Source organism: Tachypleus tridentatus, chromosome 11 (genome assembly GCF_004210375.1).
Source record: "Tachypleus tridentatus isolate NWPU-2018 chromosome 11, ASM421037v1, whole genome shotgun sequence".
Lineage (NCBI taxonomy): Eukaryota > Metazoa > Arthropoda > Merostomata > Xiphosura > Limulidae > Tachypleus > Tachypleus tridentatus.
The window spans coordinates 23,426,409-23,448,708 of NC_134835.1; the positions used below are offsets into that span (position 1 = coordinate 23,426,409).

Sequence of the window (22,300 nt, forward strand, 5' to 3'; positions counted from 1 at the left end):
CTGCTGGTTAGAGTCACAGTGGACAGCACTCAGAAATAAGTCTGCTGGTTAGAGTCACAGTGGACAGCACTCAGAAATAAGTCTGCTGGTTAGAATCACAGTGGACAGCACTCAGAAATAAGTCTGTTGGTTAGACGTACTGTAGTAATATTAGTGTTACTAGGTTTCTGCTAGACCAGAAGACCAAGAAAAGGTCTCCAACCCCAAACAAACAAAGAAGAAAATGTCGCATAATTTGATTTAAGAACGACACGAATAATAATCAATTCGTGTAATGACTGTTACTGATATGGTAGGGTAGCCATTCCGAAACCTCGTGTCTAGTTAACTTCTAATAACACCCGACTAAATCATATTACCACTATATGGGCAGCATGTGTGGATACGGCAGTTTCTGGACTTTCTAATGATATAGGAAACTTCTCCAAGAAACTGTAACTGGAATTTGTTTCTGCCACCCAAAAACACTACTGCACTTCTGGTTAGGATTCTGTGTTGAACTCTTAAACTACCAAATTTTGATACTGTTTCTTTGTAGACGAATGTTTTTATAAAATAAACTCTTTCCTGAACAGATAATTTGATTGTCTAACGAACTATTAGAATAAACTGAACATGCTCCCCGGTGGTTTAGCTTTAAGTATCTAGACTTACAACTCTAAATTTCAGATTTCGTTCTCTGCAGCTTAATAACAAACACAATCAACACATACTTTTAATTTCTAATAACTTAATAGAATACACTGGCTAAGCTCTCTAGATTAATATTATCACTATTTCCACGAGATTTTGTTTTCAATTAATATAAATACAACTTCGATAGTTTTTATTATCTGGAATATTTCTAAGAAATATATTAAAATAACGTTCGATCCAGGCAGCTATAATGATTCTTGCGGCATATATACAAGTATGAAGTTTTATTTTATTCGTAGATACTAGTGACACCTAGTAACGTATTTATAAAGTAATACAAATTATTTACCTTGGGGTCGACCACCTGCTTTTCCTTCTGTCCATTCCCAATATACATCTTCATTGAACATAACAATTTCATTCATTTGTTCAAGAGGCGTACCTAAAAAATGTAAGTAATTGTCAATTTTCTAGAGTTTTTCCTTAAGTTCCAATCTCTAATAATACCGCGTTACCAATAGGCAAGTTTAATTTATTAATCAATATTACTTTCTGATCAGAGCAAAACTGCAAACCAATCTGGTTATGAGCATAGATAACGAAATATAAGTTTATTACGTACTAACTTAAAAATATTAGAATTCATTTTTTCGTTAGTTGAATATTTTCGGCCGTAAACTCAATAACATCTCCCAATATCGGATAGCTTGAGAGATTTAGCATAGTTCAAAAATCATATAAAAAGCTAACAAAGTACAACAACCTTTGTGATAAAGGAACAATAACAAAACTAAAATCAATACAATTAAAGATTCTAATCAATAATATTCATCAAAGTAACATTATACAAATAACAAAGTATACCTTATTTACGGAGCACACAAATAACATACGTTCAATGACGTAGCATCACTTCCGACGCAATACTCCCTAAAACGTTGTGCTACCAATGAAAACCCATTAAACATCTCCGACAGTTCAACTTTAGAGTTTGGTTTGTTTAGAATTAGCAGGGAAAGCAGATAGTAATCACGACCAGACGCAAATTCCTTGGCTACACTTGGTTCGTTACAACATTATAACGTCCCCAGGACTTAAAGGGCGAGCAAACATGCTGAGGGCGTTATAATGTTACGATCAATCTCACTATTCGTTGCAAATAGAGTAGCCCAAGAGTTGGCGGTGGGTGATGATGACTAGCTGCCTTCTCTCTAGTCTTACACTGTTAAATTATAAACTTAAAAACTTTCAATTTACCTTAATCTGTTTATCAGTCTAGTCACGAATGATGTGAAACCACTTAGAATTTTCCTTAATCTGTTTGTCAGTCTAGTCACGAAGGACGTGACACAACTTATAATTTACCTTAATCTGTTTATCAGTCTAGTCATGCAGAACGTGAAACAACTAAGAATCTACCTTAATCTGTTTATAAGTCTAGTCATAAAGAGCGTGAAACAACTTAGAATCTACCTTAATCTGTTTATAAGTCTAGTCATGAGAACGTGAAACAAATTAGAATCTACCTTAATCTGTTTATAAGTCCAGTCATGAAGAACGTAAAACCACTTAGAATCTACCTTAATCTGTTTATAAGTCTAGTCATGAGAACGTGAAACAACTTAGAATCTACCTTAATATGTTTATAATTCCAGTCATGAAGAACGTAAAACCACTTAGAATCTACCTTAATCTGTTTATAAGTCTAGTCATGAAGAACGTGAAACAACTTAGAATCTACCTTAATCTGTTTATCTGTCTAGCAATAAAGGGTGCGAAACAACTTACCAGTTAAGGCAATGGTTACTCCACGAACACCTATCTTTAACGAAACGTCCGCTTGAATTTTACCTGGTTTGTAAGGTCTGAATGTGATGTTGGTATTAATGGTTCCTACTTCCCAGTCGTGTCCGTATACTGACACTATCAGAACGAAAAGGTCTTTATTGCTAATACTATATTCAAAACAAGTTAAGTCATGTTAAAAACACATACCTTATGACTAGGGTCCAGGAACCGCGATATATTTTCAAAGTGGTCGAAACACATATAAAAAAACTGCTTTCAAGCTACCACGTCACCTAAACTGACGGTTAAGCTGACAATATAAAGTAATTAGACATTTGAATATTGCTCGTGGTAACACTAAAACTGTATGTTATTACAAGTCTGCGAAATGATTTACAACAGCAAAAGGGATTTATAGTAAGAACAGTATATACCACAACAACTTATCCAAGTGTACCCAACTTGTTTTGGTGCCTACAGTGAAGGTGTTATAACGTCATAAAGGTCTTCAGCCATGAAAGTTTTGGGGGTCCTCCATCAGGGTGTTATAACGTCAGAGAGGCCTTCAGTGTTATAATATCATTGGTGTATAGAGTCCGGAAAGTTTGGGGACCTCTTCTTATGATATGTCTCTATGCTAATAACAAACACTTATCACACCAAGTAAGACTCAGTCCAGATATGTTCCTATCGTAAACTAATTATTCTTTCATATCAAACGTCAAACCACATTAAGTTAGTAACAGATCCAGTGCACTGTGATGTATTTATGATGAACTAACCTTGAGTTGTTATTCAAAGCTCAGATTAAAAAGTACTTATGGATATAGTTGGTTTAACTATCTTTAAACCTAAAAATAATGTATATTTATATATGCTTAGCTAATTGTATCTTTAGTTGTATCACTATATTGGTCTAACGTTTGAAGAGAAACAATGCACAATATAAAACAAATCGCGTAGTGGCAACAACTTAAACTGTATCGCTAATTGTCAAGGTTAATTACTTGTTTCTCATTACTAGATACTAATTATTAAATGAGTTTATATCAAATTACTTGTTTCTCATTACTAGATACTAATAATTAAATGAGTGTATATCAAATTACATGTTTCTCATTACTAGATACTAATTATTAAATGAGTTTATATCCTACGTTACGGCTGCTGTCCTCACTGAGTCTCTAAGAAGGATTGTGTTTCATCGTGCTTATGGCCTGAATTCGATCCTGCGTGTTCTTGACAGGAGAGCTAGAATGCTATTAATTTCTTTAGGGCCTCCCAAAAATAGACAGTTACTTTATAATTAGTGTCTAGCAATTAATCAATAATTAAACAAACCATGACCACGACTGATATTCGATTATTACAGTTTTGTCATAATTACTTAACATTTTATATTTTATATATCACTTTTAAGCCTAACAAATATTTTAATACATTCCCTATGGTGTCTTCTCTGTACACAAAACAAGAATCTTTAACTTTCACAGTGAATCGACGAATCGAGAACAAAAACTAAAATCACAAAAAAATACTGTTCTACCTACTTAATATTGTAGTCCCGATGAACAGGCTGACGGAGAAACGTATGGTCAGAAAAATCCGCTAGAAAAACAAAATACGTAAATATAAAAAAAAAAAAACATAGTGGAAAGTACAAGAATTTGGGAAAAGTCCTAACACTCGTTTTGTTGCTTTATTTATTTACTGTTTTCCCCTTGTGGTTCGGCAATTAGTACGAGAGCTTACAAAGTTAAAGATTAAGTTCTTATATCCTCAATGAGGAAAGCACAAACAGCCAATTCTGTAGCTTTGAAATTAAAAACAACGAACATGTTTACTGCCTTGGTACAGACGTGTAGTTTAAGAAACAACTACACTGAATATTTTTGTTCATCTTTGATCTTTCAACAAAGGCAATTCAGCGGTAAAGCTGAGGAGTTATAACCCTCCAAATCTGATTTCGATATCTGTGGTGGACACAGCATAGATAACCCACTGTGTAGCCTTATGCTTAACAATAAAGAAAACAAATCCAATAAAGATCAGAATAAATGTTAGCAGACTTATACAACATTGTTTCCTGAAGAACAAACAAAATATTACTCCAGATAACTTATTTGTTACTTATTACTTTCCAATATTCCATCTATTGGCATAATCAGAAACACAATCGACACATACTTGCCCTGAAAATGCTGTTGGTAAAAATACTGAGCAGTTATAAATTAACAAATTATTTTGGGTATTAAAATTAGGTATTAACTTCTATCAGACGAGCATCTGAAATTCTACAAAAGTAATGAAGCTAAACATTGGAGGTAAAATTCTTATCTTTAGTGCAATAGGATTTCTAGGATAATGTTTGTTTGTTTTTGAATTTCGCACAAAGCTACTCGAGGGCTATCTGTGATAGCCATCCCTAATTTAGCAGTGTAAGATTAGAGGGAAGGCAAGTAGTCATCACCACCCACCGCCAACTCTTGGGCTACTCTTTTTACCAACGAATAGTGGGATTGACCGTCACATTATAACGCCCCCACGGCTGGGAGGGCGAGCATGTTTGGCGCGACGGGGATGCACGCCTGGCCATGCCGGGCCTTCTAGGATAATAAAGAATCCGAACTGCAGACACCGAAACGTACTGAAGTAAACTTGACTTAGGCCTAACATTAGTTAAGCCTTTATTAAGTACGTACCATATTCAGTAAAAATATAAATTAACATTGTGGCTTATGTACGTTTTCTGCTTCAGTTCAGCTAGGGCTAAACTTTATCGTACTTAACATTATCAATAAATAGATTTAAGGGTTATCCTATGACCTAACATTAGACTTATTTAAAAACTAAGCATTTCATATGTTGTACACAATATCTTCTCGGACTAGAGTATATTTATGATACTGTCTCATGTATTGTGCCACAGAATGTTTTGAAATTATGGTAAAAAATTGACAGTATTAAAGAAAGAAACAGAACCTACACGCACAAAGAATTTATATACACACCTGCGTATTTTATCTGAAATAAGCTCCTTTTTACACACAACAACATCAAGAACTACTTATGAACTTATAACATTAATAATAAAAACAAAGTAGTCCATAAACGACAGGCGGTTGGAGCGACATCTGTGACAATTCATGGATAAATATAACGACATATTTGTGTTATTAAACAAACATACTTTTAATACACATTTCTCAAATTTGTAATAGTAATGAGTTAGTTTACTGTTATTTCAATCTTTCTCGGAAATAGAATCCACTAGAGAAAAACTTTAAACCATTGGTATAAAGAAAACTGTTTTAAATAATGAAACCTTTGAAGTGCAAATAGGATATTATAAAACCTCTTTATATCCTTATAGTAAGTTACAATAGCAATGATTTATACCAGTGGTTCCCAAACTTTGCGCCGCGGGATATTTCAAGTTGTCCCCCGCTGGTACAGGGGTAAGTCTACGGATTTACAATGCTAAAATCAAAGGTTCGATTCCCTTCGGTGGACTCAGCAAAGCTGGGTTATCGGCGGTTACTATGTTAAAAGCAAGTACTGAGTGAAAATCAATGTAGAACGGGAAATGAATGTGACGGTGTCCAATCTGATTCCAAGATTTAAGAAGCTGTACAGCGCCCAACAGGCCCACACATCCCATTAGCAATTGTAGTTATTTAAAAATGAAATAAAAATATTGTTTTTACTTTCAATTTACGTGTATTATTATTTCAAACGGCTACTAAGTTGTTAGGACATAAATACTAAGTATTAACTTGTTGGGACATAAATACTAAGTATTAAGTTGTTTGGACATAAATACTAAGTATTAACTTGTTAGGACATAAATACTAAGTATTAAGTTGTTGGGACATAAATACTAAGTATTAAGTTGTTTGGACATAAATACTAAGTATTAACTTGTTAGGACATAAATACTAAGTATTAAGTTGTTAGAGCATAAATACTAAGTATTAAGTTGTTAGGACATAAATACTAAGTATTAAGTTGTTAGGACATAAATACTAAGTATTAAGTTGTTAGGACATAAATACTAAGTATTAAGTTGTTAGGACATAAATACTAAGTATTAAGGTGTTAGGACATAAATACTAAATATTAAGTTGTTAGGACATAAATACTAAATATTAAGTTGTTAGGACATAAATACCAAGTATTAAGTTGTTTGGACATAAATACTAAGTATTAAGTTGTTTGGACATAAATACTAAGTATTAAGTTGTTTGGACATAAATACTAAGTATTAACTTGTTAGGACATAAATACTAAGTATTAAGTTGTTAGTTTGGACATAAATACTAAGTATTATTGTTGGGACATAAATACTAAGTATTAAGTTGTTAGGACATAAATACTAAGTATTAAGTTGTTTGGACATAAATACTAAGTATTAAGTTGTTTGGACATAAATACTAAGTATTAAGTTGTTTGGACATAAATACTAAGTATTAAGTTGTTTGGACATAAATACTAAGTATTAAGTTGTTTGGACATAAATACTAAGTATTAAGTTGTTTGGACATAAATACTAAGTATTAGTTGTTAGGACATAAATACTAAGTATTAAGTTGTTTGGACATAAATACTAAGTATTAAATTGTTAGGACATAAATACTAAGTATTAAGTTGTTATGACATAAATACTAAGTATTAGTTGTTAGGACATAAATACTAAGTATTAGTTGTTAGGACATAAATACTAAGTAGTAGTTGTTAGGACATAAATACTAAGTATTAAGTTGTTTGGACATAAATACTAAGTATTAAATTGTTAGGACATAAATACTAAGTATTAAGTTGTTATGACATAAATACTAAGTATTAAGTTGTTAGGACATAAATACTAAGTATTAAGTTGTTTGGACATAAATACTAAGTATTAAGTTGTTCGGACATAAATACTAAGTATTATGTTGTTAGGACATAAATACTAAGTATTAAGTTGTTAGGACATAAATACTAAGTATTAAGTTGTTTGGGCCTAACTTCTTAATAAACGGAACAATCAAGTTCACGATAGCCGTGAAAAAGTTGCTGAGACACTGAGGGTGAACTGAGAAAGTTTGGGATACGCTTTGCCGTGGGCCTGCATGGCCAAGCGCCTAAGGCGTGCGACTCGTAATCCGAGGGTCGCGGGTTCGCGCCCGAGTCGCGCCAAACATGCTCGCCCTCCCAGCCGTGGGGGCGTTATAATGTGACGGTCAATCCCACTATTCGTTGGTAAAAGATTAGCCCAAGAGTTGGCGGTGGGTGGTGATGACTAGCTGCCTTCCCTCTAGTCTTACACTGCTAAATTAGGGACGGCTAGCACAGATAGCCCTCGAGTAGCTTTGTGCGAAATTCCAAAACAAAAGCTTTGCCGTGAACTGAGAAAGTTTGGGATACACTGAGGGTAACTGAGAAAGTTTGGGATACGCTGTGCCGTGAACTGAGAAAGTTTGGGATACACTGAGGGTGAACTGAGAAAGTTTGGTATACACTGAGGGTGAACTGAGAAAGTTTGGGATACGCTGTGCCGTGAACTGAGAAAGTTTGGGATACTTTGTACAATAAACTCCTGTATATCCATGGATAAACTCCTGTATATCCATGGAGTGACTTTAAAAGCATCTCTTCCCTCACTGGGATGTGAACTGAACCACAACACGGAGATGTTAATTAACAGATAAATATTAATATTATAAACTGTATAAAGTTATATAACTTCGAATACCTTATAAAACCTCAGATAACATACTAAAATATCTTGTTGTTTTGTTATAAACAACTAGAAATACAACGTATATAGAAAAAAACCATAATTGTTATATTCATTTAATATGATTTACCAGAAAACAGTTGGTTTGGTTGATAAAGATAAAAGAAATCCTTACAATTATAATACCTCATTATTTTAAAATTAATAACCACAGTTCTCCAGAGAGTATTCGTTCATTCGAACCAACGTTTCAGTTATCATAACAACCTGCTATGTAAGAGTTGTGACAGGAGAAAATTAGACGGATTTCTGAGAACGTGTGGCAGTTTTATATATGTTTGCATGAAAGCTGGTTATAACAAAATATGCCTCCATCAACAAGATCCATAAAAGCACATTTAAAGCCTTACCGATCTTCCACGAAATCCAGGCAATACGACAATAAACGAAACAAGCAATATGGCAGAAACCACGAATACTATAACAGTAGACAAATGAGATGATTGTCCATCCTCAAATGTACTTGTTTGGTCCTTCTCCGTTGACATTCTAAAGTGTCTCAAGATCTGTAGTTTATGAATCAAGCAGATTCGCAAAGTTTCACTCGTTTAAACTTTTTTCGTTAGAAAACACGATTAAGCTTAACCTGAGAGTTTCATGATGACAACAAATTTGTTAATACCATCCACAAGTTATGGAGGAACACTTCTTGCGCGTGGATCCTCAAATTTCAGTCGATCATGGTCTCCTTTCCAGATGTCCTCAAAGCTTCTATGTGGTATCCACCAACTTTAGCTTCTATGTGGTAGCCACTAACTCTTACACGTATGTTATCTTGATTGATTCTGAATAAAATAAAAGTAGTTTGAATTACTTTTAGTTTTCTTACCAAGAGAACGTGTCTAAACTTAAACTAAACTGTGAACTACGCGAATAGTTCACGAAATTCACCGGAAACTAAGTTAGAAAGCCTCCTAAATATAGTATACACCACGTGCTCTACGGGAAACATCGACGAAGGAGGTACACAGTTAACCCAATGTTTCACTAATATAACTCTTACCACAACAGTTAAACAAACTATTGACGAATTAAACAACACAGCAACATGTTTAACACACAAACAGACCCAAAATGGCACTCCACAAAACATAGAAAAACTAACCACTGGCTTTATTCCAAATTAGAAAATATTAACATAAGAGAAATATGGTAAACAGTATTACATAAATATAGCATTAACATAACAACTAGCTTTATTTTAACTTCTGAATGAAATATAAACAATTCTGACGAGTAACGCGAAAGACGTGTTAGTATTGTTATTTAAAGATTAAATTAATAGACGACTCACCCAAACAATAGGTTCCTGTAGCAATATAAATAATTACCTCTCCATGTATTATTGTTTTAAACAATAACTATATAACGCGATTTGTAATTTTACTTTGCTATACAAATAGTTTAACTGGGATTGATTGACAAAGATTACAGATTTTAATCGATACTTCTAAAACTTGTCCACACCAATAATTAAGTACTTACCAGTAAATGGCAAGAATTATTTACCGTTATAATAAAAAGGAAGTTTTATGTACAGGATTTCCTTTTCGACTTCCTTTGAATCATGAAGGAGGCGGTTCTACTTCTGACAGAAAATATTTAGGTCCGATTGTTTGCTGTACTCGGAAAACCTCTTTGTTTGGTGTTAAGCATATAAACTAGAGAATGGGTTATACGTGTTCTGCCCATCGCTAGTTTCAAAACCCAATGACTTTATATTACTGCAGTTATTTGTATAAAACATTCACTATCGAGGTGAAAACACGGGTATTAAACGAAAAAAAAAAAAACGATCGAGTGGAAAAACATAAAGTAACACTGTAGACTTACCGAAAAACATAAAGTAACACTGTAGACTTACCGAAAAACATAAAGTAACACTGTAGACTTACCGCTCTCCTAGCGAGGGGCCATAATATAATGAATTCAAGACTTCTAAACTACAGTTTATGAAAAAAAAATTAAACAAATTTCGATTTTTTATTTGTTTACATCTAATTAGAGCAAGCTACCTACTTAGAGCGAAGTTAAAAATGAACCTGTTATAGCGAATTATATACACGTTTGTTAACGTTGACGGATTAAATTGTATTACTTAATCAACTAGCTATTCTCGCATTTAACAATATTTTCTGTTTGTAAACGAAATAACATTTTCAGCCATCTTAAAGTGTTGGTTCTATTAGTCCTAAGGTCGTATATTGAGTTAACAATGAACGGAATTTTTTTTTACTGAAAGTGTAGTAATAGAATTTTGAAAATAACGGAACTATATATTGTAAACAAGCTATCCAATACTGTTAGCGAAAATAAAATTTATTTTCTGAACACTCAAGTACCACGTGCTGATTTCACCTACTGTGGTATGTTTAATGTTCGTTGCTATTAACCACAAAGTTACGTAAGAAACAAGTTGTACCATGCCTACCACTGATATTGAAACTCGGTTTTCAGCAGTACGAGTCCGCAGACATGCCGCTGTGCCACTAGGGGGCTAATGTTCGTTGAGCAATGTAACGTCACTATAACCTCTTTAAAAGTTCTTACGACTAATGAAAAAAATTCATTAAATGACTTCGAAAATGTAATTTTAAAGGAGTTTTCCATCTGAAATAAATTACTATGCCAAGTTGCTGGTTAGGTTTGGAGTTAAAGATCGTGATATTAAAGGCCGTTTCAACTTAATTATCAAACAATGAACAGACAAACAAAACTTGCATGTTCACACGTTAATATTTTAGAAAATCGTTTAAAGGTTGTACTGACCACCATTAGTTTTACGTATCTTTAATTTAAGTTCTCATTACAGACAATTAGTACGAGTTATAAAATGTTTCTGTACATGATAATATAATATTACGTCACTAGTGAAGATGCATTAGTTTTTATTAAAACATAGTTGTGTTAAGAAAACAAGTGTCTACCAATCTTTTGACAAATATAAATGTGATACACACCGACATTCAATTGACTTCTAAATGAACGCCTGGTATGGTCACGTAGGTTAAGGCGGTCGACTCGTAATCTGAGGGTCGTGGGTTTGAATCCCCGTCACACCAAACATGCTCACCTTTTAAGGCGTGGGGGATTATAATGTGACGGTTAATCTCACTATTTGTTGGTAAAAGAGTAGCCCAAAAGGTGGCGGTGGGTGGAAATGACTAGCTGCCTTCTCTCTAGTTTTTCACTGCTAAATTAGGGACGGCTAGCGCAGATAGCCCTCCTGTAGCTTTGCGCGAATTTCAGATTCTTTAAAATTTCAGATTATTTGGAATCTCAACACGTAAAATAATAAATCGGAAACTCGTCCGATATTAATCATAATAGTTTATATTTTGTTTTTCTTTTTTATTACGTTTAAAATGTGATATTTTAATTACAATAATATTGTTTTAGCTATTTATTGTACAATTCAGGTATTTTTTAAATTTTTATCTTAATAAATATCAGTTTTTAGCTCAACTCTTGTTAATTGTTAATATACTTTTAGGAAATTATTTGATTATTAAATACAACTAAATTCTATATCACAGTGGAGTCCTTATAAAACATTTGTTTTCAAGGCAACATTACCAAAGTTATCCATATCTCTCTAAAACATTTCAATTGAAAGAAAAGTTAGATGTTAGATACTAAAAGTCAAAGAAACAAGTTCAATAAAATTCATTTTATAAGCGAATAACCTATTTTGTCTTTATATTTCCCGTAATCTGAAGGTCGCGAGTTCGCATTCCCGTCACACCAAATATGCTCGCTTTTTCAGCCGTGGGGGCGTTATAATGTACGGTCAATCCCACTATTCGTTGGTAAATGAGTAGCTTAAGAGTTGGCAGTGGTGGTGATGACTGACAGCCTTCTCTCTAATCTTACACTGCTAAATCAGGCACGGCTAGTGCAGATAGCCCTCGAGTGGCTTTGCGCGAAATTTAAAATCAAACAAACAAATTTTATATTTTCAAGTGATTGTTAGAAAAAAAATATCACCAATGAAAACTTTATGTTTTACCATAAAGTTTCTTCGATTGTTAATGTATGGTTCAAATCTCTCTGAACATCAAAAACTTGTTAAGATCACTTTTAATAAGTAAATATTATAATGTTCTATGTCAATAACTTCGCCATCTAAGAATCGACAGATTATAATAGGTTGCGCTCACAGGATACAGCTTTGTTAGGCTAAACGAGACAATTTAAAAAACAGGAGTCGTCTGCCATATTGGGTCACAATCGAGTTTTAGACAAGCCTCATTTTTGGAGCATATATCAAGTATATTGTTAGATGATGAAACAATAAATATATGTGAGTTTATGTTCAATGAGTGATGTTATTCTTTTTTTGATAGTATAATATAAGTCTAGGGTTACCATATTTCTTGATACGGGATTCTCAAACTATGTCAACTGGCAAACTCCCTTCAACTTCTTTACTCTATCGGCGGACAGTTAAATAGTTTTTATCATGTGCAACTCGTGTATCACATGCGTATTTAGTAGATTTACAGTTTGAATCTAGTTTTTAAAATGAACAGTTGAACGAGATTTAAAGATAGAAAATGTTTTTCAAAATCTTACTTTCATATCAAGGATGACACTGTTTTGATTGAACAACTTGTGAACTCATGTGTAAATGTGTGACAGTTTCAAACAAAGGTTCAGTTTCACATTTATCTTATTTCTATGCTTCCATTTTATATATTCGTCAATCGAATTGAAAATCAATTGTCTTGTTTCATGACATCGGCAGGCAACGGCACCAGGCGTGCGGAGAATTTACATAATTCAATTTGTGTTCATTACAATTATTAATTTGTGATTTATACATATTACTATTTTAGTTTTATAATGTGTTAGTATTTTATTTTTTCGCTACTCTTTCAGAATAGGGTAATTCCATAAATTTCATGTGTTACTGAGAACTCCTTTCAGTACTATTATAGACCTCCAGAGAACTGCAGACCATTATTTGGGAACCTCTGCCTTAACAGAAAGGAAAGGTATAGAAGACATAATACTGAAGGAATGAACTGATAAAAAATCTTCGATGTTTTTTTTTTTTTTTCCTTTTCATACAATAAGCCCGTTTAATGTCTGGCATTGACGAATACTAATATTGAGAATAAATATAAGTTGTACTAACATTTTTTGTACATAGAAGATTTATGACAGAGTCAGTAGACTGTATATAGGGATGGTCAAGGTACTAAATTATGACAGAGTGGGTAGACTCTATATAGGGATGGTCAAGGTACTAAATTATGACAGAGTCAATAGACTGTATATAGGGACGGTCAAGGTACTAAATTATTACAGAGTAAGTAGACTGTATATAGGGATGGTCAAGGTACTAAATTATTACAGAGTAAGTAGACTGTATGTAGGGATGGTCAAGGTACTAAATTATGACAGAGTTAGTAGACTGTATATAGGGATGGTCAAGGTACTAAACGGGTATTATTTAAATGTGCATGCTAAAATTAACAATGACAAAGAGTTTCAGTTTCAAAGATGACTTCACTTTCATCGGTTTCTTTACTCAACAAGCCAAAAAACAAGGCAAAAACCATTGCTAAGATACCAAACCAGAAATTGAACAACTTACCAAACTGTTCATCTTTATTTCTGTTTCAGTCAAAATAATTCCACAACTACTTTTTCCCTAACATCAATTCGAACGTAAGTCCACTTTATACATTTTTTTAATAGTGCATAATATCATCGCTTAGTCATAATAAGTAGTAATATTTTAAAAAAAGATAATTCTTGTTCAAACGACTTATTGTTATCTCTTGAAGGTAATCCGTTAAAAAACTGAAACAGGTCGAAATTGGAATTACCAAAAATAATAGATGAAATTAAATTACTGTAACATGTAGAATACTCAATGCTTTGTACAATTGGAGTCTTTAGGAGTCAATCCCTATATTATGTATGAAGAGAAAAGAAAAAATAAATAAAATCACATAATATTAACTTTTATTACATACATATATAGACTACACTAACTTTCAGTCAAGGGTAAAAACGTCACACAACAAGTAAAAAAAAAAAATTGTAAATATAAAATGATGTAGGCGTCGCAATGCCAAAAAGAATGCAAGCAATAATAAAGGAAAGACATAGCTATACATGTATAATCCATGCATGACCTTCAGTATTAAAATTTAATGTTGCAAAGTAAACTTTACGAGTACAGAATGGTTACGAGATCAGTCAATTCGACCGATTTAGAAACAAGAACCTATAATAGTCTGTAATAATCAAGACATAGTTTAACTAAACTTGATTTTCCTTATAAGTAAGTCCTAGGGTAATAATTACCCTGATAGCCATCATGTTATGACAAATAAACTACATACCAACAATCAAAAACGTATAACATCCAACTTCTATAATATTAAAGCATGCATTTTATAGTGTAGTAATAAATTTCAATATTGAAAGTCATGTAGGAATGATCTACATAAGTGTTTCATTCCTATATTCTTGTTTGCATTATTTTCCTCACTATCATACAGTCATCATTTTACATTTTATATTGTTTTTATTACTTGTAATTAACTGTATAAATGTTTGTTTCATTTTGTTCTTATCCTTGTTATCACCTTACTATATACATTTTGTTCGAAAGATGATTTTGCTAAATATATTTTTAACAAGTGATACATTTGAAATGTACTTTATACAGATTGAGTGTATTATAATAAGATACTTGTGAAAACTTACCGTATCGCCACGTCCAGTCACATTCTATCTGATGATCGTGTATATTGTCAATATCCCCGGAATGCAAAAACCTCTGTCGTAATAGCCTCATTTACAAAGCAAACCATTCTGCCTAAACGCTTTCCATAATATTTCTGTTGTGTAATAGCGATAGTTTCCAACACCCATTTCAGTACTCTGGTAGTATAAAAGTCCGTAGGCACTGCATACAGTAAGTTGAAAACCATATATTCTTATATAATAGCATCAATCCCCTTTTTATTCCCAACTTATTGGACAGGAGATATGACTTGAAACCTTTATTATGTAGCGTAGCGTCAATTAAGATACGCGGACTTTTGCCATTGACATTTGTGATTATAGATTTTCATTTGTTAGAAGACGCCGCATTTTGCTTATCACAAAAAGGATAAGACATGTTAATTATCTCTATCTTGGGGGTTTGTGTGCCATAGATTCATCCACATTTCTTTGTTTTCAATGTAATTAATTGCAACGGGTATTCCTGTCTTAGAAGTTCTAAATTACTGTCTTGAACACAGTTTTATGGCTTGAGTATACAAATATTTTGCCTAGAAAAAAACTGTGGCATACTCTTGCCAAAAGCGATCAATTTTAGGAGGCAGCCAAACAGTGTTAAATGTAGTTCTGATACATTCTGTCCCACCACATTATAAATAGCTATCATGTGACTTACTAATTTGCATATTCAGAATAATTTTAAGAAATTAACTCGTTATTCTGTACTAATACTGAATAATTGAGAGCTTTACTACAAAACTGGGAATCGATACTTGCAGTGAACAGAGCACAAATAGTCCATTGTATAATTTTACGCCAAAATTACAAACTTCCTTTAAGTATCTGATCTATTCATGTACCGTCTGAATTTTCACATCAGATATTCCTTTATGATCTAATTAATATAAGTGATTATATGAATACCATTTGTAAAACAATCATTCGATGAATTTGCAACAAACCAAAGATTTATCAGCTATCATTTGTCATGCAGCGGTCTTTAACGTGGCTGTTCTTTCTTTTTGTTTGGCTGATTCGTTGGTTGTTAACCCCAAAAAAATATACAGTAAACCAAATTCTGCCCATTACGGGTATGGAAACCTGATTTTTTAATGCCATGAGTCTACAGCTTTCTCGTTGAGCCACTAAAGGGAGATTTTTCAATTATCACAAAGAAATGATTTATAAAGTATAGAGATACATTAATTTGTAATTATTGCGAAGAAATATGTATATATTTAATAAGTTACAAACGTTTTTCTTCCACAATAATTTCTATGTTCAACATAATAATACGATTCAGCTCATGTTTTTCTCAGTAACTAAAAACAATGCCTTAAGATATTCACGATTTACAAACATATGTAATTATATTTCTCTACGTAACTAAAATGATAATAGCTGAACACTACATTTATCGAGTACAACCTTAAAACGTTAAATACAGAGTAGTCCAGTGTTCCTTGGTGGCACAGCGGCATGTCTGAGAACTTGAAAGTGGGCTTCGATACCCGAGGTGGCAGAGCATAGATAGTTTATTGTGTAAGTTTGTGCTTAATTTGAAACAAACAATAGTTTATTATTTATATGTTTTACACTTTCTCAAGAGGGACAGCGGTAAGTCTACGGATTTAAAACTATACAATCAGGGATACAATTCCCTCGGTGAACACAGCATATGGTTTCACGTTATCTTACTATAAAAATCTTTATAAGGTATGTATTCTACATACGTGATTTTGAGAAATTTACATTTTAATAAATCATACACAATATACTACATAAATTTGTGTAGTTCATTAATTAAGATAGTTACTAAAGAATAGTTTTAAAGCATTGCCATTACCATTGGAATTAGCATGAATTTTAATTGTCGTCATAATGATATATGCCGTATACAGGAAGTAAAATAATAACTTATATCTATTATATTTTATTTAAATATTACTTTTGCTTGCGATGGTTGTAGTAATATACACAGAGTAAACGTGCAAATAACCACTTTTGTGTCATGACGTGTCAATAAACATTTACCTCAGAAAATTTGTAAAGTCGAACCTAAAGAAGGAAGTTTGTGTTTTAGGTAAGACAAAGAAGAAACTTTTTATTTTGTTTAAATATTATTAAGAACTATTTTGTATAACAAGGTGTAAACAACTGTATTTCATGGGTGTCGCTATGATTAAGTTAGATGTGGAGGCTCATTTCTATTTATTATGCATCTCTTCTTAATTTGTTAATATCACGACCTAGGCCTAAATTAGTATATCGTGTATGTATATTGTTGATATACAAATGCAAAACCTCGTGTTATGATGGGAGCTTGTAAGTAGAAGTCGATAAGTCATATATATATATATATATATATATGTGTTGAAATAAATATTCTTGCGGGTTTTAAAGGTAAGCTTAATACTATCTAGTCATTACAATTACACCTTTTAATAACTTCTTCGACCTTATAATTAACAAGTTTATTTATATACAATATTATTATAACTTGTAAGTGAGACCAAGAAATTCTCAAGAAAAATTGAAACGTTCCAGCACTTACTAAGCGGTAGCTGACAACATGTTTGAAGGTGGTTATGTAATTAAGTGTTGGAACGTAGAGGGCGTGCTTAGATGTTTGATTATATTTATTAATATAGATATAAAGGTGTTCCTTTGTATTGGTTTATTTTGAGCTTGATTTGTATAAGTAAGGCTTCTTTAATTTTGCATTTGTTTATATTTGTCTCTTTATTTAGTATTTGAGTGTTTTCTATGGTTATGATGTGTTTATTTGATTTGCAGTGTTTAAAAATGTGTGAAGGTGACTTTTTATGTTCTTTGAATCTGGTTTCCATTTTTCTACTTGTTTCTTCAATATAGAAGTTGTGGCAGTTATTACATTGTATTTTATAAATTATGTTGGTGTGGTGTTTGTCAGTGTAGATTTTACATAGTATAGACCTCAGTTTTGTGCCTGGTTTTTGAATAAATTTGTTATTAACTGTAATGTCATATTTTGTTACTAGTTTTTGCCAAATGTTGGTTATTTTTCTGCTGATGTCGGGAATATATGGTATGCAGCAGTATATGGTTTCGTGATTTTTTGATTCATGAGATATATTTTGTTAGTTAAGTTTGCTTTTTGTCTAGGTGTGTGTGTATAATGTTTTCTACGGTTTATGGAGGAAACTTATTGATGTTGATGAAGTATTGTTTTATTTTGTCTAATTGGCAAACATAGTTTTATGGCTGTGTTTATTTGGTTTCTTAGTATGTTGAGTTTTTGTTTTGTTTCATGTGCTGAGTCCCAACGAATGTATAGTCCAGTGTGGGTGATTTTTTGGTGGATTTCTGTTTTAAACTGTGTATCGGTTCTTGTAATTTTGAGGTTAAGAAATGATATTTGATTGCTTTCTTCCTGTTCACATGTGAAGTTAATGTTGGGATGTATAGAGTTAATGTGATTAAAAAAAATTAAGTGTGTGTTCTGTAGATGTGAATCTTGCAATTGTGTTGTGTACATATCTGTACCAGTATAGTGGTGGATGTAATGCTGTGTTATTTGCTTGTGTTTCAACTTGTGTCATAAAAATATTGGCTACAACTGGTGATACTGGATTACTCATGCTTAAACCATTTGTTTGTATGTAAGTTAATTTAGTGATAGATATATCAAGGATTACAGTACCTTGTTTGTTTGTTTCATAATATTTAGGTAAGTTACAAGACTGTTGTTTTTATAACTTTATTGTATATATTCTGTATGACCAGCTATGGCAAAAAGTATACGCAGTAAATGGAAAAGGAAAATGAGAGCAGTAAAAAGAGAAAGATATGCAGTAAAAGAACTGATACAGTTGAAGAAAGTTCTAGAAAATGACCAAGGAGATGTTGACATGACAACAATGTACACAGGTGTGTGTCTTAAACAGTACTCTCTCAGGATGGCCTGATGCTGGGCATGTAGCCTCATCAGTACTGGATATGGCAGATACAGTGTGGTTGGAATATTATTACATTCATTACTTTTTTACACTTTCTTATAATCTATCGAAATTTCGTAAATTATTTGTTTCAGACATACTGAGTTTCTATTAATTAAAGTACATAGTGCCTTATAAATTATCATATTAACCTCATTTTTCATTTGATGTTTGTTAGTAATAAAACATACTTGATACATGAATACTTCAGTTTTCTTCTAAAGTGTTATTTTCTTTGTGGGAGTATCTGTGACTTATTTGTTTATTCTCCATGTGTTTTAATAATCAGAAGTAATACAGATAATTAATTGTGTATGTACAATCTCTATTTACCTTAAGTTTCCAAAGTATTCAATTCAATCCTGTTTACTTTGTGTTAGGTATAGAGACAAACAGAAATATATTTATGCTAATTTCACAGCTTTAGAAGTTCATATTCATTGATTTTATTGTTCAATAAATAATAAAAATTTTACTAAATGAAAGATAACAATGAATTATATTTTCCTTTTATTGGTATTTCAGTAGCAACGTTACATGTATATATGTAAACATGGCTGGTATGGGTAGACAAAGCACTTCAAACATGTGGTCAGTCAGTTATCTCTTTCTTTCTTTGTGAACTTGATGATGACCGAAGAATGTGGAAACGTTCGCTCCTCTACGTAGTGTTTTCTCTACCCATACCAGCTGTTTTTGCATATATAATTTTCTCTACAAGTGGGTTTTCTCGTCATCACAATTACATGTATAATTCAAATGTTTTTAAATAAACCTCAAGTTTAATGTATTGCATCCCATTTTGTTTAACCTTTTGTTGCACAAATTGAGTTTGTATAATTAACAAAAAATTACATGTTAATTTAGGATTAGAGGAAAACAAAAGCTTTATAACTATATGAATGATTAGAGTTGTTGTATTTTTAATTTATATCTTAATATTTTTAGCTTAGAGGATGGCAAAGGTGAAATGGACCAGTAGGTACCATGAAAACATTGTTATATTCAAAGATCTTAATGTTACAAATATTGTTTCATTTTTCTTTTTATTTGTGGTCAAAAGTAATATTCATGTGTCATATTTTTTCCCAATCTCTCTATAGTTTTTCTTATAAAATATCCAACATTGCTTCAAGTTAAGAAAATGTCCTAACAAAGGAAATTTTTGGGCAGCCAACTCTAGACATGAATAAAATTATCTTCTGTATACTAAGATGACCTTGAGCTGTTTGTTATGTATATCAAGTCTTAGCTTCAACCATTAATTATGGTCCGTATTAATTTTGCCTATAATTATATCTTCTGTATCCCAGAATTATCGCTTTTTTAATTGGTCCACAAATCCTTGTGTTCTAGTTCTGTATATGAGTGTATAAATAAACAGTTAGTTTTCCAAAAACCCATGAACCAGGATTCTGTGAATAAAGCTTAAACTGTTGGAACTTTGGTAAGTATGAAGTTTTAACAAAAAGTGGTACTTTATCTTTTCAACACATGATGTCAGCACTGAACAATTACATAAAAATAGTCTTAGATATGTCTCAGGATGGCTGGTATGGATGTTAACACTTAGTAATAAAGCACAGAACAATGTTGAACCTTCATAGGTCATCTTCAGGTTAACCTATAAAAGTAGTTTCAGATATATATTTGAGAACAGCTGCTGTGAATATTAACACTTTTAGTAATAAAGCACAGAACAATGTTTGACCTTAGGTCATCTTCAGGAGTAGTCTCAGATACGTTGTTGTGGTCATACTCAAGATAATCATTCGAACTGTATTGTGGATATTTTTTACAGTTACAGATGCAAAGACCTTGACCAAACAGCAGTCAGAAAGGACGAGGGGTGATTTAAAAAGAACCAGGTGAGATGGCATATGGATACTGGATTTAGTCAGTGTGTTAAGATGGTGTGAGATTTGTTCTGATTACGTACAGACTGTTAACAATAAACAGAAGAAGTAAAGTTATGTGAAGTTTAACACTTTAGTTGTATGTGGAGTTAACTCCATCCGATAAATAAAAATTGTTAATTTACTAATGGAAATAATGTAATCATCTGAAACTACAATCACACTTTATGAACATAATTTTATGCCGTAATCACTGTACATCGTAGAGGACCTCACTACTCACAGTTTAGTTTAAGGTTAACATTGTATTAGAGATGTGAGTAAATCATAATTTAGTGAGTTTTTTTTTTAAATACAATGAAATGTACTATTTTAGTTTTTACTAAGGTTAAACACTACAGAACAGTAAGTTTTACTTTGATGTCAAGTGTGTGGTACAAAGTGATACTGCTATATTGTATTATTTGTCAATTGATTGGATATATTAAATGTTTAAAAATGAACTAAGTCATATATTAGGAAGCTAATGATTAACTGAAATTTAAAGAGACATCTACATGTGTAATATGTATCATAGCATCATCAGGAAATACCAGTGTAGGAGATGTTTTGTCTTGTCAGATTAGTAACAGCCAGTGGTCGTAACTATTATAGAATGCTGTAAACATGTTCTAACTGGTGCTGTTTTGTTTTTCTCCTCATAGAATCCAAGATGGAGTTAGAAAAACCTCAAAGAAACTATAATCCCTCCACATTTAAAGACCAATATGGAAATTATCCTGTCTGGATGAATCAGAGAAAAATTAAAAAAATGAAGGCAAAAAACAGTAAAACCTCAAGAAAAACAAAAAGGAAAAGTTAATTTTTTTTTCTCTATAGAAACATTAATAAAACTGTAATTAAGGACGAAATCTATTGAAATTAAAAATCTTGAATACAGTTTAGTAGTAACTATTAATTGAAGACATCTTACATTGCATGTCTACCTTGTGTTAAATCTACTCGGACTTTCTTTGCTCTGTGGTGTAAATTCTAATATTCCAAATACATTTAACTCGTCACTTTTATTTAAAGCTAGTCAAATACATGAAAATACATTGATTGTAAACTTTTAATTAGAGAAAAAAAATATGGAAACAGAATTTTCTAGTGTATTAAGGAAATGAACAAAGTTTGAAGCAGAGTACCTAATCTTGCACATTCTAGCAAATACATTGTGACATCTTGAACTGTAATGTAGTTTGGAAATGTTACGTGTATTTTTAGGATTGTTTTGCTGGTGTTTTAGCAGCATTCGTTTTAATGATTCTTTGTTTATTTATACAATATTGGATTCTTCAGTACAGCTATTGTTTAGCAACCTGGTTTTTTTATATTTAGCAGAAACTGCTCCTTTTGAATAATATAACATTTTCCATGTTTTTAAATATTTAAGTTTTTTGTTATTGCATTATATCTTTTGTATTCTACATCTTTTTTAAAATGCATACCAAAAGTTATTGTTTCCTGAGCTATAT

At 32.1% G+C, this 22,300-nt stretch overlaps 2 protein-coding genes across 14 annotated transcripts in view; one reads left to right on the forward strand and one right to left on the reverse strand.

Moving 5' to 3' along the window:
- LOC143231745 (dual oxidase maturation factor 1-like) overlaps positions 1–9,718 on the reverse strand; it is a 29,671-nt gene extending 19,953 nt beyond the window's left edge. Inside the window, exons 1-6 of one of the 8 annotated variants that reach the window (XM_076466373.1) lie at positions 9,498–9,695; positions 8,554–8,988; positions 3,975–4,032; positions 2,887–3,061; positions 2,425–2,559; positions 986–1,078 (exon numbers count right to left, since the gene is read on the reverse strand). In XM_076466373.1, the coding sequence (XP_076322488.1) occupies positions 986–1,078; positions 2,425–2,559; position 2,887 (229 nt within the window). In that variant the 5' untranslated portion in view covers positions 2,888–3,061; positions 3,975–4,032; positions 8,554–8,988; positions 9,498–9,695. Of the gene's footprint in view, positions 1–985; positions 1,079–2,424; positions 2,560–2,886; positions 3,062–3,974; positions 4,033–5,435; positions 5,530–8,553; positions 8,989–9,497 lie in introns of those variants that run through there. The other 7 variants (XM_076466370.1, XM_076466372.1, XM_076466371.1 and 4 more) reach the window with 7 other exon arrangements.
- A 6,634-nt stretch (positions 9,719–16,352) lies between these two features.
- LOC143231747 (protein LLP homolog) lies at positions 16,353–21,510 on the forward strand. 6 transcript variants are annotated; one of them, XR_013017154.1, is made up of 4 exons: positions 17,042–17,275; positions 18,716–18,945; positions 19,876–19,909; positions 20,729–20,787. XR_013017154.1 is itself a non-coding variant. In XM_076466381.1 (3 exons), the coding sequence occupies exons 2-3, from the start codon at positions 18,718–18,720 to the stop codon at positions 20,797–20,799; spliced, it is 213 nt and encodes a 70-aa protein (XP_076322496.1). In that variant the 5' UTR covers positions 16,353–16,492; positions 18,716–18,717; the 3' UTR covers positions 20,800–21,510. The 6 variants fall into 6 exon arrangements, 5 of the variants coding, with proteins under 5 accessions (XP_076322496.1, XP_076322495.1, XP_076322498.1 ...); XM_076466381.1 differs by lacking the exons at positions 17,042–17,275; positions 19,876–19,909 and adding an exon at positions 16,353–16,492 and having other exon boundaries at positions 18,716–18,859; positions 20,729–21,510; XM_076466380.1 differs by lacking the exons at positions 17,042–17,275; positions 19,876–19,909 and adding an exon at positions 16,900–17,033 and having other exon boundaries at positions 18,716–18,859; positions 20,729–21,510.
- Positions 21,511–22,300: the final 790 nt, after the last annotated feature.